General features: G+C 40.6%; 1 protein-coding gene across 1 annotated transcript in view; it reads right to left on the bottom strand.

Annotated features, from left to right (window-relative positions):
• Nucleotides 1-17,347, bottom strand: part of plxna4 (plexin A4) — a 256,842-nt gene that overhangs the window by 72,383 nt on the left and 167,112 nt on the right. Inside the window, exons 6-11 of the mRNA XM_028570912.1 lie at nucleotides 15,683-15,806; nucleotides 13,265-13,418; nucleotides 10,590-10,689; nucleotides 10,244-10,358; nucleotides 2,498-2,698; nucleotides 1,546-1,642 (exon numbers count right to left, since the gene is read on the bottom strand). Of these exons, the coding sequence (XP_028426713.1) occupies nucleotides 1,546-1,642; nucleotides 2,498-2,698; nucleotides 10,244-10,358; nucleotides 10,590-10,689; nucleotides 13,265-13,418; nucleotides 15,683-15,806 (791 nt within the window). The remainder of the gene's footprint in view (nucleotides 1-1,545; nucleotides 1,643-2,497; nucleotides 2,699-10,243; nucleotides 10,359-10,589; nucleotides 10,690-13,264; nucleotides 13,419-15,682; nucleotides 15,807-17,347) is intronic.

The following is a 17,347-nucleotide window of genomic DNA, read 5'->3' as shown; positions in this document are numbered from 1 at the left end:
CAAATGCATGCACATTTTGTGCAAAAGCCTCTAAAATGACAGAAACTTCAAAACACACAACTCAAATTTGAGTTGTTTACCCAAATCTCTTAATGTTAATGCTGTTTGAATATGCAAACAAACTGAACATTTTGAGAGTAACATTCGTTAATATCTTTGTCTCATTATTTCTCCATCTAGCATTATCTCTATATACTCCCTCTCTCTCTCTCTTTGAGTTTCCTACACTGCTGCCTCTCGCCTCTGCTCATTCACCACACATTTAACACATCATCTCCATGGCAACGGGCCAGCCATTTTCTTTTTAATTGCCATTAGATGCATGTGTGATCTGTCCATCAAATGATGCCCTCAGAGCAGCTTCCTCCACAGGAGAACAAAGGTTGGAAGATGGTAGAGAAAGATTCTCCAGTTCAAGCATCTTCCTCTCTTTCCCTAACTATTGTTGCTTCTTTCATTTTACACTTATGCTCAAGGATATGTTTTGTATTTCACTCAGACACACATCCACAAACACAAATACTGTACAAACTTTGCTTTACAGCAGTGTAATGTTGGCATATCATCCATATTTAAACAATAGGTTTCTTATGCCTTCCTCCACTGCCTTAGGTTAAAAATGTGTTGTTTTCCTGTCACAGAACTACAACCCCCAGCATGCTGCTGTTTCCCTACCCCAGCATGAATCACTCATAGTGGTGGATCGCCAGTGGCCAAACTGAATGAAGCTCAGCAGCGGAAAGCTTAAAAATTCAGCACAGAGCTGTCATTCCATATATACGGTGAGTAGTAGTAGTGAGCAGAAAAAAATGAGAGGCAGCAATATATACAGTATTATATGCTACCTACTTGTTTGCTCACTGGAATCCAGGCTGGAATAGTAATTTAGCTTTGCTTGTTATTATTATTATGTTATGTATTTATTAGCAATTTGATCAGTTGTATCTACATGTTTAACCATTACTGCTCTTATGAAATGTATGCCAGTAAAACACATTGAATTTGTGAAAAGTGAAAAAATGAAAGAGGGAGCAGACAGAGAGGTGTTGACAGAGCAAATAGGCAGCTGAAAAGACAGACAACAGTGAAGTACAGGAGAGACAGACAGATAAATGGCGAGAGACTGGAGGGGAAAGAGACCTACATGAGGAAAGCGTAAGAGAGGATGTGTTAAAGTTAACCACTCTACACCGCAATATCAGGGGATGGATGCTGCACCTCAGCACACCGCTCGCTTGTTGTCATGGAGACCGGCTCCAAGGGCAACAATGGGGAAGCAGCAGATTTACTCAAACTGTGTTTGTGTCTATTTGTATGTGTATAAGTGAGACTTTATAAGAGACTATGTCCACTATATGTGTGTGTGTATGTGTTTGTGGTTTCTTATGATACTGTGAGAACTATGGAAAGAGCTGATGGATTCACAAGTGTGTGTGTGTGTGTGTGTGTGTGTGTGTGTGTGTGTGTGTGTGTGTGTGTGTGTGTGTGCATGCGTATGTGCAAGCGCTTTAGTATGTGCAAGCTTGTGCCTCTGTGCATGCTCACCTTTGTTGTAGGCGGGATTGTCAATGCTGAAATCTCCATTCCAGATTACAGTTAGCTCCACGGGAAGACTGCTCATCTCCATCCCATCATAGAAATACTGTCAGCATTGGCAATCAGAGATGAAAATAGGGAGAGATGGGGAAGAGAGTATGAGAGAGAGAGAGAAGCTCTTGAGCTACTTTAAACTGTCTATTATCTCCAAGTCCAAAAGGCTCTGGTGTAACAATACTCCTTTGAATGCAAAACGCATCATCAACAGGTGGTTGTAGACACAGTGAATACACACATGAACTCATACTCTGAATCAACAAACACACAGTATACACACCAGAGAGCTTTCACAGATGAGATTATGTTTCATTTGGTTCTGTAACATGAGCAGCATGGAGGGTTGGCGTTAGAATCATAATTTTACGCTAAATTACAGTTTCCCTCCTTCACTGCTCAATCAAAGTACAATATTTGGATTGTGCTGTGATTAAACACACAAATCCAACAGACATCTCTACACACAGGCACTAACACACACCCAGAGTGATGAAGATAGACAGGAAGATGATATGTTATTGTATCAACAGACGATTAGCATCAAGACCAGCATAAAGCCTTTTTCATGCTAGTCTTTCATTGCTGTCAATGCATTATTCAGTCAGTGAATGGAGAATGATCGCAGGGATGGCTGTGCAGGAGAGACAAAGTCAGATTCTTTTCTCATTGACCCACTGTCTGGCTAGAAGAGGAGAAACCCTTAGCTGAAAGCAGTGTGTATGCATGTGGCTGTAAGTGTGCGCAAGGGAGATTGAAAAGATAATATCTCTTTTATAGGAACACTTTATATAAATGGGGCGTTTTTATAGAGATTGTGTTGGTGTGTTGGTGGATGGTGGTCAATGATGACATCCCAGAGAAGCTGGCAAGTAAAATACACACACAATAACACACTAATCCTCACCGATGTGTTTTGACACTGCACTGAGGAGCTGTTAAAGCGTAGGGCAGGAACTCTGTGCTCATTTCCCTGGATGGTCAGCAGACACTCATACCCCCTCTGTCCAGACTGGGGCTGGGGGAGGTTCTTTGCCGGTAGGGTGATGGGCTTTACCACGTTGACTGGCACCAGGATCCTATCTGCAGGCAGCAACTGGGGACACCCCTAGAAGAGAGACAAAAAGACGAGGTGGGAAAGATTTATTACGGGCAATCTCATGAGGTAATTGCAATTAATGTTACTTGAAAACATCCTGCAATGTCACTTTGTTATTAGAAGTGCAGTTTGCCCATCACCTGAGTCACACAGTGAAGTACACAACTCTTGTTTATGGATTTGAACTAAAGAAAGTATAAATGTTAGCAAGAGAACAACCTTAAAGGGATACGACACCGTTTGTTAAAATAGGGCTTATCACGGTCTCCCCTAGCTGTAGATAGGTGGGCAAACGCATTTTTTGTGCATGCATTGTTTTAGTCTGGTGCAACACCGGCAGCGCCGCCGCTAGTTAGCTTAGCATAGTGAATGGAATCCTATGTTGCCGGTTAGCATGTTGTGAGTAAAAGTGAGCCAACAAAAGACAAAAAAACAACCTAATTACTTGCAGTGAGACAAAAAATGTGTTGGACCACCTACAGCCAGGGTAGACCGTGATAAGCCCTATTTCAACAAACGGTGGCGTATTCCTTTAATTGAAGTTCTACTGTCACAAATGTAAATCTGGCCCCTATGTATGTTATACTTCATATGCACATCATTTGAAATCTGTGCACATGCTGATCAATCGGCCACCAATTTTGGCATCACAGCACAGAAAAGTCAAAAGATGCAGGAACGCTGATTTAAAATTACCTCTATGTTTGCTGAAATTTTGGGCGACTTACAAATACATGCCCTTCTCTATTAAAATTGACTAGTTTGAAGACAGCTTTATTATATTGTTAGTGATACAATACAGTAAAGACCTGGCTTTTAATGTAATTTAATTGTATGTATCTTTCTAATATGAAAATCAACATTTTTTATCTATTTGGAGACACTGAGCATGGTTGCACCAGGAATATACCTACAACAACATGACTGACATACAGTGTATTGTAAAATCACAGAGCCATCCACACTCTCATCATGTATCTCATCATTAACAGGTACCAGATCACCCAGTACTTCACCAACATTAATTTAATTGAATGGAATATCCACTTCAGCCTGTGCTGTTTTCAGTGTTTTAGTGCTTATTTATGATAGTTTCTGTTGGGTGGAGATCAGCTGAGTCTCTTGGTTGGACGGTCCTTGGACCTCACTGTGAGTGAAGGGCCGGCTCAACAGGTACTCCACTGTCATTATCCACAGAAGGGAAGCATTAATGAGACAATGAAACAGGCAGTTATATAGAAATGATATGAGCTTTCAGTTTGTATTTGTATGTCTGGTTTTTGTGTTCCTGTTTTCATTCATGAAGAAAAGATTTAACTGATGGATCAAAGTCAGGTTGATTTTTGCTTGTGCAGTAATTAGGCAAGAATGGATCACACACACACACAGAGAGAGAGAGAGAGAGAGAGAGAGAGAGAGAGAGAGAGAGAGAGAGAGAGAGAGAGAGAGAGAGAGAGAGAGAGAGAGAGAGAGAGAGAGAGAAGGAGATGAGTCACTTAGCAATTGATGATCTAAAATTAACAGCCAATCAATTCAGGTGTGAGTAGCTGGCTAAATATAGAGCACCTATGACTTGCCTGAAAGATTAACAGGAAAGGAAAGAGGACAGGTGAGGAGAGGGGAAGAGATGGACAGAGAAGAGAAAAGGAAAGATGAACAGAGGAGGACAGAGAGAACAAATGGAAAAAAGGCAGTGGCAAGAACAGGAAAGTGACTGACAAGCAGAAGTGAAAGGTGAGGAGGGAGGTAAAGGAGGGTAAAGATAGTAAAATGGAAAATGTTTAATTTTTTTCGCTAAAGAGCAGTAGTTAGAAAGAGAGCAAAATAGGCAAAAATGAGAGAGAGGAACAACAAAAGAACAGAGTGATTGAAAGAGGCAAAAAAAACACCATAAAGCATGTGCGACAGGAGGAGCTTTAGCATGTCAAAGAGGCAGGAGGAAAGAGGGTGAAAAGAAGGAAAGCAGATAAGGTGAGCCCCCCGCATGGATGGAGCTGGGGGGAGTGAAGCATAACGCATGTTGAACTGGGTGATAACACTTGTTTGAAGTTTATTAAAAGCCACTTGATTGGGTTAGGCTGAGTGACTGACTAGATGGCTGCTTGGAGAGAGAGGGGAACGCTGTGACACTATTCACAAAGTCATTATAGATAAATGACAAACATGGTGAGTGAGTTCAGTGGTGGAGAGGAAGGAAGAGGTGGTGCATTTGTGTTTGCTCTTCCAAATCTCATTTTCCTAAGAACAAAGGGTCATATTTGGAGTATGAAAACGAGTGGGAGAGCAAAAAGAGATGCAATCGATTTTTAATCACATCTCTTCCAGTTAATACACTTGAACAATAGGGACAATAAATTCGATCTGGTTTGTGGAAATGAAGGCATGGAAAGCAGTGGAGTATGACTTAACATGGTGACTTAAGCTGAATCTTGAAGACACAGATCTACACTGATAGTGGCATATGGTGATAGGATTGTGCACACACACACACACACACATACAGAGAGAGAGAGAGAGAGAGAGAGAGAGAGAGAGAGAGAGAGAGAGAGAGAGAGAGAGCATCACAGCTAAAATGCAATAAAGTAACTAAACTAAACCCAAAAACTCACACTAAAACTACACTTTCTTATACAGTACATGCAAGCAGATTTAAGGTTGACACACACACACACACACACACACACACACACACACACACACACACACACACACACACACACACACACACACACACACACACACACGTAAACACATACAAAGAAGAAAGCCTTGGAATCCTATTACGGTAGAAGATAAACGCCACAAGTCACAGCTAGACAGCATCTCTTGCATCATCTGCCTTTATGACAACATGTCATGTAGATGGAAAACTTGAAAAAGCAAATTCCAACAGCTGCTGAGTATACACACACCATACATACACACACACACACACACACACACACACACGCACGTACGGACGCACGCATGCGCACACACACACACATTCACCATTTCATTAGCACCTTCTACTGACAGAGTGATTTTACAGCTACGCTCAAAATACCCATCCTTGTAGTCTCATGTAGATAATCTTAGTGACACACAAACACCTTCTTTCACACATACAGATACAGTAATTGTGAAGCAGGCTTTCCCCACTAATACAGAGAATGCTCAAATTGCTCAAATTAGTAAAATCTTAATTCACTCTCTATTTCTAAATTTTGTGACAGCAGAAACTGCAAATCATGAAAGCACAAAACAGCTGCCTTATGTGCTTCAATAACAAGTGTGTGTGCACGCTGTTGGCATGGTGTGTTTTCTCTCCTACTTAGCTATGATTTTTCTGTTTGTATGTATACATACACACTCTGACACACTAATCTAACACACTGTGATCGTTGCCAGCAGTCCCTGAGGCTTTCAGTGGTTTGGACAAACGCGTGTATATCGTAGTTGGCCACTGATGCTGCTGTTGGCAGTACTGCTCGCTGTTGCCCATTAAGCATTATGTCAACATTGAAGTTGAACTAATGTCAGTGCGTTTATTTCCACTCCCCACCCTCTTAATCTCCAACGACTCAAGTGTGATAAATAACAGGAGGAGCAAACAACATACTACATGTACACACATGCACGCACATGCACACACACACACACACACACACACACACACACACACACACACACACACACACACACACACACACACACACACACACACACACACACACACCCATAAATATGCACAAGAATTATAATGTACAACTCCTCCAACTCCATCACTCCATCAAGCTCCATACTGTTGACTGCTTGACACCTAACAAAGGAGGTGGTAAACAATCTTAAAAACCTGGACACATTTAACCAAAACTATCTGCATGGGTAGTTGGCAGTAAAGGTCTTTTGATCTATATTATTATCCTTCATTCTTCCTCTCTCTATCACTGTCTCATTGTTTTCTCTGACATGACCTCATCACTGTTTCTGCCATGCTCATGCTTTATCCCTCCTTCATGTACTGTATCTCTCTTTAAACCCAGGTCATAGTGTTTGTCCTATCTAGCTCACTGACCCTTCTCATTTCTCTTATCAACTCCCTCTCAGTGATTCTCTCTCCCCCTCTCTTTCCGGACTTCTTTTTTTCTTGGGGACCTACTTAGATCTGATAATTAGAGGCTGGTAGGAGGTGTGAAGGGTGGAGAGGGGGAGAGTGACAGAGAGTAGGCAGCGGAGTAGGAACTGTGAATGTAAAAGCCCTTGGCATAGTTGGAAGCAAGGGAGGAGGGAGGGTGAGAGCGAAAGAGAGATACCTATAATTATAGCAGTGTAAGGTGTGAAGATGAAGAGGATCTTCAGTTTTCATACACTACACGCATGCACGCACGCACGCACACACGCACGCATGCACGCCTACCTAGTGGTTACCAAGAGCTCCCCTGAACTGGTCTCTGTTTTATTATCTCCTACAGAGCCTAGGGCAAAGACACTCTCCGCACTCTGTTCATTTTCACTCCTTCCCTGCTGATCTTCACCTTGTTTCTATCCCGCTGTACAGTACTTAACTTTTCCCCCCAAATAACTATCCTGCTTCTCTCCCTGCATCTCTGTCCTTGCTCTTACAGGAATACTGCAATTCATTATAACTTGGGTTTTTCTTTAACAGTTTTGCCTACCATTTCTATTGGTTATGATAACATTCGGTTCACTAAACTAATTGCTGAGGTCTGAGAACCAGGCGAAATTGCAACAATTAAGTCTACTGGGCAACAAAGTCTTTAGAAGTGCTTCCGGATTGTAAACAAACAATTCAGACAGATTAAGGGTATCTAAAACACTTTTTTTCAAAGTAAAAACAAAAGTTAGTGCACCTGAAATGTCGGTAATAATCCCTCTACACTGGGTTCACATACAACCACAGTAAATACAGTAGTAAGTCTATTAAATGTAGCTCTGAAGTTTACAACAGTCAGTTTGGGTGATCATTTTACAGTGTGCCTTTGTTTTTTCGTCAAATAAGTTTAACTAACATGGAGGTTCGTTTAATAATCATTTGACTGCTCATGTTTCTAGATCCCTATTCTTTCTCTCAGTTTCGACATATCCCTTTTGTCTTTACTCTGCACATACTCGAGTTTATGCCATTGATTTGTCTATGAATTGAAAGAAAGCATATCTCTCTACCATTCCTGTCTCATATTGGTAACTAACAGCTATTACTGCTGGCTATTGGCTTCTTTAATAAAATTATTTTGATCCCTTGATCAATATGTTCCTGGTTAACAAACTCCCAAGCATTGATCACCACAGCAAAGAAAAGAAGTAGCTAATGCAAGGATGTGCTAAGAGGTAGTGATATATATTCAGTAACATCAATATGTTGGTGTGTTTTGCATATCCTTACAAGATGAATATAATAAGGAAAAGCTTGGCAAAAGCTCAGGATATAATAATGCTGATTTGTAGACAGAAGAAGAAGAAAGTGGTTTTAATGGTTTTAAGAGAACCGGAGGTTTACTTAGTTTCAGTTCCTTTAGGTGAGGCTATGTGTGCACTTGGGATGGGGGATGCAGTTAGAATAAGTGATAAATATGCAGATAACAAAATCTGGCCTTTGGATAAAAAAGCACAGCCTATTCATATAACAAATACAACAGTAGTGGTCAGAAATAACATTTGGCTATTTATTCCATGCATGTGAAGCTGCATGCGTGTTCTTTGTCAGTGAGTGAGGCTCATCAGGACAGCAAAGTCCTTGAGATGTGTGGAGGGCAAACAGGGACGTGGCCTTGGTTAATGTGCCAACAGGCAAACGTCTGATCTGTGTGCCCATATCGTTGCTGGCATGAATAAAAAGGCACCCACTGCACACCCAGGCCTGGCTTTAACTCTGTCCTGCCATGCATACTAACAACAAGCTCAACCAGTAGGGAGATTTACATTGCCTTGATCATTAGCATAGTGTTAAGGGATTATTCAGATCCCTGCCTGAAATCCCGTAATTGTAATAGTACACAAAAAGTTATCTGCAGCAGAAAGGGCCCATCCCATATCACAGAGCAAAGTTGACTTGTTGCCTATCATGAAATTTGGGAATGATTCTATGGATAATGGATTGTGCCTGCATGTTCTTAAGCTTGTATGTGTGTGTGTGTCTAAATCATTAATTCAAAATGGCAAACCACAAACCGGCAGCAAATACATGACCTTGGATTTGAGGGTTAATTAAAAGTAAATTAAAAGTCATTAAGCCTGCAAAACACCTGCTTTTTCTGAAACAACACATCAAAAAAAAGGATGTCATTAATGTGCTAATACCAAATCCCTGTTGCTTTATTTATGGTTTTCTTTTAGTTAGCAACACAATAGGAGTGGATTCAGACATTATTATCCTCAGTCAATATTGACCACCAGCCAATGAGTTAATTGGAAAAGTAAACCTGCAAAGACCCAGGCTTGGGCCTGACTAAGCAGAAGGTTCAAAAGGATAATGGAAACTGGGGAAAAAGAAAATAATAACGTCTACGCAGGTTGAATGGCTTGGGGCAAACATGGGTGGAATAACACAATTGAGAGCAGACTGCTCATCAAAGGAGGCAATCTGGCTAAGCTTGTCCCGGCCCGTCGTGCAGCGTCTGCCAACCCAGACGTTAGCACTAGTGATCTTCATCATAGCTCACCTCAGACTAGCATTAACAGGCCACTAACTCCCTGTAAAAGCCTCCCCCTGAAAACTACTGTGATTTGGCAGGGTATTGCCAGGCACAAATGTTATTCAGATAAACACACAAACACACATACAAATATATTAAAGCACACTGATACACAGACATACTGTACCCACAGGCTCACACCAGAGGTTGCACACATACATGTGGCACATACCCAAACTTTCCTTTACTGCGGGTTGGGGGCATTCGCTGAATGTACCCCATCCAGTGAGTGGCTGGTCCTCTGCAGCAGAGCAGCCTAATTACGGTGGGCTCTGCTTCGACGGGAATTGAACTGGCTGCCAATACTATTGATAATTCACACAGACTAAGCTGTCACAGGGAATAGGGATGGGCAAGAGGAAATGGCTCCGTTTTATTAGATTCCACTGCCCTTTGATGTGCAGTCAAGAGCGAGACATGCCAAGAGACTCATGCCAGATGGAAGCACTACAGCTGAAAGGTGTCTCAATCCTTTTAACATAACTCTTTTTACATGTGAAACCTACAATGATAGCTATTAGTGTCACATAGCCAAACATTGCCCCTCAATTTATTCCACCATGTTTTATCACTTAGCTGGCCCAATACGAAGAAGCTGGCTAGAGCTGGGCAGCAATAAAAACTATGGGGATTCTTGGACATTGTCTTACTGGGCTACAGTTTAAATGTCTGTGAACCTACAGGCAGAGGTGCTGTTAGATCTTTTGCTTAACAGCTTAACCCTCCATTGAGGGTTTCACTCTCCTAGCGACATCTACAGGGCGGGTTTTGTGGCCAAATTATTTGACTTAACGTAAAAACAAGAAAAAAAACCAATCAAGTAAAACACTTTAATCGCCCCGTCTGGCTTGGGACTCACCTCGGGCTTCCTGACTCGGCCCTCCTGGAAGGAACATGTGCGAGGGTCATGGGTACAGTCATGCCTGTATTTACACCAGTGGCACTGATAAGGACTACTCACACATGACAGACACCTGCATGAAAAGCAGAGGAGAGGGAAGACAGTGTTGGGAATTAGTATTGAACAGCAGCAAATACACTTGAGAACAGAAGCTCAATATGCCTACTTACTTATGTATACAATATAATTTTCAACAGTTTAACAATCAATATCAGTTTGTTTTATCAATGTGAAGGGATGGAATTATGACAAACTGTCTGCTAACGAGAAGAGCTCTAAAGAGCTATAAGTAGAAAAGACTTACGACTTGTGCACGCTACAGTTGTAGAAAACAAAACTGGTATTTGCAAATGCCAGGCCTGTCTCCTTGGACTTGAGATAAAGCTGCACGATCTGGTGGTCACCTAGAGAAAATAAATTATAGTTAAAAAAGTTTGATAAGTAGATGTAGACAATGTTTTGTATTCAGGTAAAAAAAAAGAAGAGGACAAAAAGAATAAGAACTATTAGAAGCAATAATTTCTTTTGTTTCAGAAGTCATATATTAAATCAAATCAAATCGAAAATTGAGTTTTTTATAAAAAAATCTCAGTTTTTTTAGGGAAACAAATCTCAGATTTTTTTAGGGAAACAAATCGCCCAGCTCTACTTTGAGCTAAATGCTAACATACTGACAATTTTAATTTAACAAGGAGAAAAAAAAACAGTATTATAATGGTAAATAATTGCATGTCACAGCTTGTTTTCCAGCATGAGTAGTGGGTAGACACTTAAGATAATAATTTTATTCTCTTGTTCAAATATCTTTTTCAGTGTCTGGTCATATTACATTTTCCCATGAAGAAGAGATGACTTCAATACTACTGCTTTGAGCCACAGATGATCAGCCTGTTGCAGTGGTAAAGGCAGTATCTCAAAGAGAGAGAGAGTAGAAGGGTTTTGTTGGGTTGAGTCTCTCTATACCTGCCACCTTACAAGAGACGCATTTCCCTTGGGATGGAAAATATTCCCCTGGAAAAGTCTTTGACTATGTATAGGGGGAACAAGATAAAACAGTAACCATGTGTGTATCTGTGTGTGTGTGTGTGTGTGTGTGTGTGTGTGTGTGTGTGTGTGTGTGTGTGTGTGTGTGTGTGTGTGTGTGTGTGTGTGTGTGTGAACTTCTTGCAGCTCAACTGTATTTGGTGTGTCCTTTTGTCTGGCCCTAATGAAAGAGTTCATGTTTAATTCAACAGCACATCCACACATCTAACTGCTATGTCTCTACACTACCTCTGTATCTCTCTGTCTGTCTCATCCCCACTCTATCTCTAAACACAGGTCTCTTTCCCTTCCTTCCTTACTTTCTTCCACACACACTGTGACTCCTTCTCCCCTGTGTCTCTCTCCATCTCTCTAACAAAGAAGGAATCATTCATCAATCACAGTAAAGCACCACTGACAACGGATCTGTCCTAATTAGGCCACCTAAATGTTACCTTGAAGCCTGCTAACACTGTCTATCCCTCCCTCTAGCTTCACTCCATATATCTCTCTCCTTTCTTTTCCCTTTTCCAACCAAGCTTAGTACATATTTATACATCTACGTTTGTATGACTGCAGCATCACCAGCTTTACATGTGGTTGACATTGCAAACATTAAACAAATGTTTTTAATTCCCCAAAGCACCCTCAGGCACCCTGTCAGCCTGACATATGAACATGTGTGCTGTCTATCTGACGATTACTTTATTTTGCACTGAATAAATGAAGGTAAAATTTGAATATTTGTGCATGTGTACAGCTCAGGCTTAAACGGTCTCACCAGTACTGTAATTTCATGATAATCTGCTCACTTCCCCGATATGCACTTTAAACTACACTTATCTCTTGGTCTTGGCTCCAATATCTACAATTCATAGATAACATTTTTGCAAGCGACAGACAGGCAAGTGTGAATACCATTATCTTTAGCTGTCTGACATCAGTGAGCATTCCTTTGTATGTACATTTTGAGCATTATTGATGAAACACCATCGATTTTGTCTTTTCATTCATTATTATTAATTTTGTCTTTCTGTGGAAGTATGGAAGGAGATGGCATTTTCTTTATCTTAACATGAGGACACATTAAGGGTTGGTGATGAAGGATTACCTGCCTGGGGACAGGCCTTCTCTGATGGGAGCTTTGATCAATTAGACCAGGCTTAGTTGACCACAAAGAGGGGGATGAAGAGTAGGGGAATTAGAAAGAGAAAAAAATACATCTTTCCTTCTTTGCTTTGGAATGAATATTGTCAGAAATGTTTAAGCTGTTTGCCTCCTGAAAGGAATGGAAACAGTGACATTGTCTGCAGGGACTGTGTAATCTCCAGGCACTAAATTAGCCGAAATACTGTAGTAAAAACACTTAGTTTTGCAGCTTGATATTCTCCTTTTTGCACTGAGGTTTACTGGGGTCCAATCACTCCCTCTGGAGCATATTCACTTTGAGGGAGGGTGGTAAATAGATCCCAGAGCAGACTAATAACTAATGTTCATTCAATTACTAAACATGTCCTAAGGAGGACCTCCAAGGCCCACTGAGTTACTGATGGCAATGAGAAAACTAAAAACCATACAATACTCTTAGCCCTAGGACTAGCATGCCTCTGACTGAAGAACATCCAGATCAATGCGTGCTTCCCTGACAGATATGTATGTTTGTATTCAACAGGTGCTCTAATGTTAATAACTAGTTGAGGCTGGCAATCACTTTTTACATATATTCTTCCTAATATTATAATAAATATAATATAAATATGTTGTCAGGATAATAGCAGGCTTCCTCCAAATTACCATAGGTGTTGATATAATGTACACAGATACAGTTTTTGTGCTTGTTTACGATGCAAACATCAAATCAAATGCAATCCAACGCTGGCTGGTATGGAATAATATATTTCCTGATCTAAGTTTGTTGCTTTATGGGCAAAAAGGTTGCAATAGGTCCACTCTTACCTTTGTCAACAATAATGCGTGGCATCTCTTTCTCAGCGGGGGAGTAGCACTTGATCCGGTTTCCCTCCACCAAGCCATTCATCTCAGCCAGGTCCTCAAAGGTACAGTTGACACCTGCAGAAAGTTCTGGGACATTATGGGCCTCCAACACCAACTGTAGGGAAGAGAAAGATAAAAAAGTGGTAAGCTGTCAGTATTTTCTGCCTTATTTTGCTAAACATTCACGTCATAGTCATTGCCTAGTTATAAGAAATATAATGAAATAAAAATGGAATGAGCTTATTAAAGTGATTAGCAGCTCTAATATTATGGTGAACCATAGCAAAGAAAACAATAATAAGGATGATTAAGTTAAGTTGTAATGGCTTTACATTCATAACAGCACACATCACACAGTAAAAAGCATTAATCATTTTGAAATACCTTTTGGCTTTTATGGCTTTTAGGGTAGTGAAGCCAGGTGGAGTGGGGTCAAGACCAAAATATACATAATGATGGAAAAGCATGTCTGCAGTGGGCCTTGGTCTAGGCATTGATTTGAGGAACAGTCCATAATACACTTGTGATGTGAGGTTGAAAGCTGCCTCAGCGGCAGAGAAGGGCTGACCTGCGCTGTTTTTATATTGCTGTTTAATGAAAAGACAGTGTCGCGGGTGTGAACAGATACACAGCTTCCCATCATAAGATGAACAGTGCATGACCGGGTTTCTCTTACACATCTCTCGTTCATTGCTCACTCTACCTCTCACCTTCTTCTCTCGCTTTAATATATTTTTCCTTATAAGGAGGATGCCAGACCTTCAGTTTCTTCAATTACATTTAGAGTAGTCATGGCTTAGTCTAGCCACAGCAGGACTCATAAAAATATGAAAAAACCTACTCATGAAACATCCGCCACACAAACACAAACCCACTAACCCAACTCAATGACAAATTTACAGCCATTTAACCAGAAATAATGTCATGTTTTTGCTTGTGAAAAAAAGAAAGAGAGAATGAAATGTAAAACAAAATAATGTTTCTTTTTTGTTTTTTTTAATTTCAGCTGTGGATTGTCTCCATTTCTTTCGAGACTGCCTTGGCTTATCTTCCCAAACAAATATTTAATAACACACAGGTTGAGAATGAGCCCCTGTCTGTCTGGCAGAAGCCTCTGCCTTGCAATCAGTTGGATGGGAGATGTGTGGCATAGCCTTTGGGTAAAGCCTGCTCCATCGGAAAAGGTTAACACTCTGTAAAGGATCAGTCTTGAGCATCATCACACACCCACACCCATACCCACATACTCCATGAATATCATTAGAGTGATGCACCTGAACACCTCTCATGTGACCCTCAGAGCAACACATGAGAAAAATCATTCAGGCTTGACCTTAGAAAATCATTTTGGATATTTATGCACTTAGTCTGTGAGATTCAAAGCTATTTCCTAACCACCATTATATAGGGCATGGGAATTGAAATGTGACATTGCTTAAGGTGGTTAAGGTCAGTGGGATTTTCATAAAATTCAGTGTTACAGCTTTTAATATGTGCATTGAAGTTTGAGATAGAAAAACAGCAAGTCTTGAGAGATGTAGAATGTGTTCAGACAATGTCAATCTGCTCTCCTGAACCTGCAGTAAACTCGCACACACCAAAAGGGGCACATACTCTGCTGAAAGACAAATGTTATTATTTCTCCAAATTCCTGCAGAGGCATATCAGAGCTCCTTGTACACTAATCAATACACTTAACCAATCAAAAACAATTCAGACCTTTAAATCAGGCAGCTGTTTTAAAATGAAATGGCTGTTGCATTTAGTTGCCAACAATTACAATAAACACAGCTGAGCTAAACTGTGTGCTGTTAATGATTGTTGACATTTGTTGGTAGAGTATTTCACTGGCCGGGACTGTAAGTTGTAAGGTCAGGATTTGAAGGATGCATGTTGGCAGGCAGTAAAATGATGTAAAGCAGTATTATAGAGTTAACACTGTCTACTAATCAGTATTTAGAGCATAATTACATCGCATTACAAAATTATGCTTGAGTGTGTGATGTTGTCAACCTGCCAAACAAGATTTTCTCACTAGCAACACATTCAGCTAGCCTCACTGTTTACTGCAATATTGCTCCACTAAAACAAATGCTTGTTCAAATTCCTTATTGAATGGAAACTATATTGAATTACTTCTTATTTAAAAAACACTTTATCCTTCAAATGCACAAGAAAGAAGCATAATAATAAAACAATAGTAATGAAAACTAGTATCTATTTCAGGACATCTGTAAAAATCTGCATTGGTAATGTAGGACAGATTAGTTAAAGAATAAAGAATATTATGTAATTGCATAAGAGGAAATTTATGATAGGGCAAATACAACTTAGAAAACAGGTCATTGTTTCCTTTTTAGTGTGTTTCTATCCACTCACCGTGACACTAAACTGGGACACTGAGATGTTGTTTGGATGGACACTGAGACGCACACACTGCTTGATGTCTGATGCAAAGCGACGGGGCTCTGATGAGCGCTCGCATTTCTCCTTTCTGGTGCACCTGGAGAAAACAAAAGAGAGGGGATGTTATTCACGGATGAAAAATGCACATACACACTCATACACAAATGTTGTTCAGATGTAACCTGACCAGGTCTTACCCCTTTCCACCTGTTGACACCAGGGGAAAAAGAGAATGTCCCGCTGCTCTCTGACAGATAGAGTTAGACACATTTATCATATTTCTTTTTTGGCAGTGTACTACCTACAGTGGCCAGTGAAAGGAAACCCAATCTCCAGTGGGCGAGAGCAGTGGCATTTAAAACAATGGTTGCTCTATATGTGGACGTGAAGCCAGTCCGTTGGGAAAGAGGTAGGCCTCGTCTTTGTAATGCTGTCTTAATGACTGGCATTCATGGGCAATGCCAAGTGCAGGTGGAAATGTGGATGTTGGTGGAAGGGCAGGGATGGATTCCTCCGCCTCTTAATAAACACCAGGTGGTCTAACCCAGTCCATTAGACTGGTTTGGGGAGTTGGGACGACTGGACATTTTGTGTGGCTGACGAAACACTGATGAAGCCAAATTGTGATATAACCTAAACCTTCAACTCTTCTCCACACACACACACACACACACACACACACACACACACACACACACACACACACACACACACACACACACTTAATCCCCTCATAAAGTTATGCAAGTTTAATCCCCTATTGATTTAGACAAAAACTTGCTGTGCAATTAACAACCTGGCAAACCCACAGTGCCCTAAAACTCATTTAAAGACATAACATTAAAAGAAAGAGGCTGTAATGAACGAATGAAAGAAATACCTTTGAGGTGGTTGACGTCTGAGATACAGTAAGACATAGACACTTTTTATCCTGAATTGGGAGGGTGGGTTTTGACCCAACATGAGTTTTGAAAAGTTAAGCGGCCTAGTATGTTGCAAAAAAGACAGACATAAAGAAAAAGAAAAGAAAAAATCCTGTTCGAGAGAGGGAGAGAATAGGAGGAGGGGTAAATAGTGCAGGAGAGAGGGAGAGTGGAAAAAGAAAGCAAAAAAAAAAGCTAAACTTAAAGGAAGGCAACCATTGTCGGCTTTCTGTGAAGCTTTCACAGTTAAGCCGGTTTGAGTAGGGGTTTAATCGCTTCGGGTTCCTTTGTGCTTCTCTATCACTCCTGGCTGTTGCTCCTTTTCTAGCACTTATTTAATAAGACCACAACGTATAAGTACCCCCAGGCAAACTTTTCACACAGAAGCCCACAAACGCACACTTTCACCTACAAATGCACATATAAACAATATATACACTCGGTTTGCTTCCTTGCATACCTACAGGTCTACTGTTCACACCAATGGAAGAGTAACACTGTAGAAAGGTGTATATGCTTGCTGTGTATGTATTTTTTTTGTGTGAGTATTAGTATAATGATGTTTCTCTTTGTGCTTGTTCCTTGGCAGTGTCATTGTACATCGCATATCAAATTTCATGCCAAAAAGCTAGCAGTAATGTTAACGTTTACTGGCACAATCTCTGTAAGTGAATCATCACTATGAGTGAATCATGACCAGTGAATAATAAATGGA

Source organism: Perca flavescens, chromosome 23 (assembly GCF_004354835.1).
Source record: "Perca flavescens isolate YP-PL-M2 chromosome 23, PFLA_1.0, whole genome shotgun sequence".
Lineage (NCBI taxonomy): Eukaryota > Metazoa > Chordata > Actinopteri > Perciformes > Percidae > Perca > Perca flavescens.
This window is presented reverse-complemented; position numbering and strand designations above follow the sequence as displayed.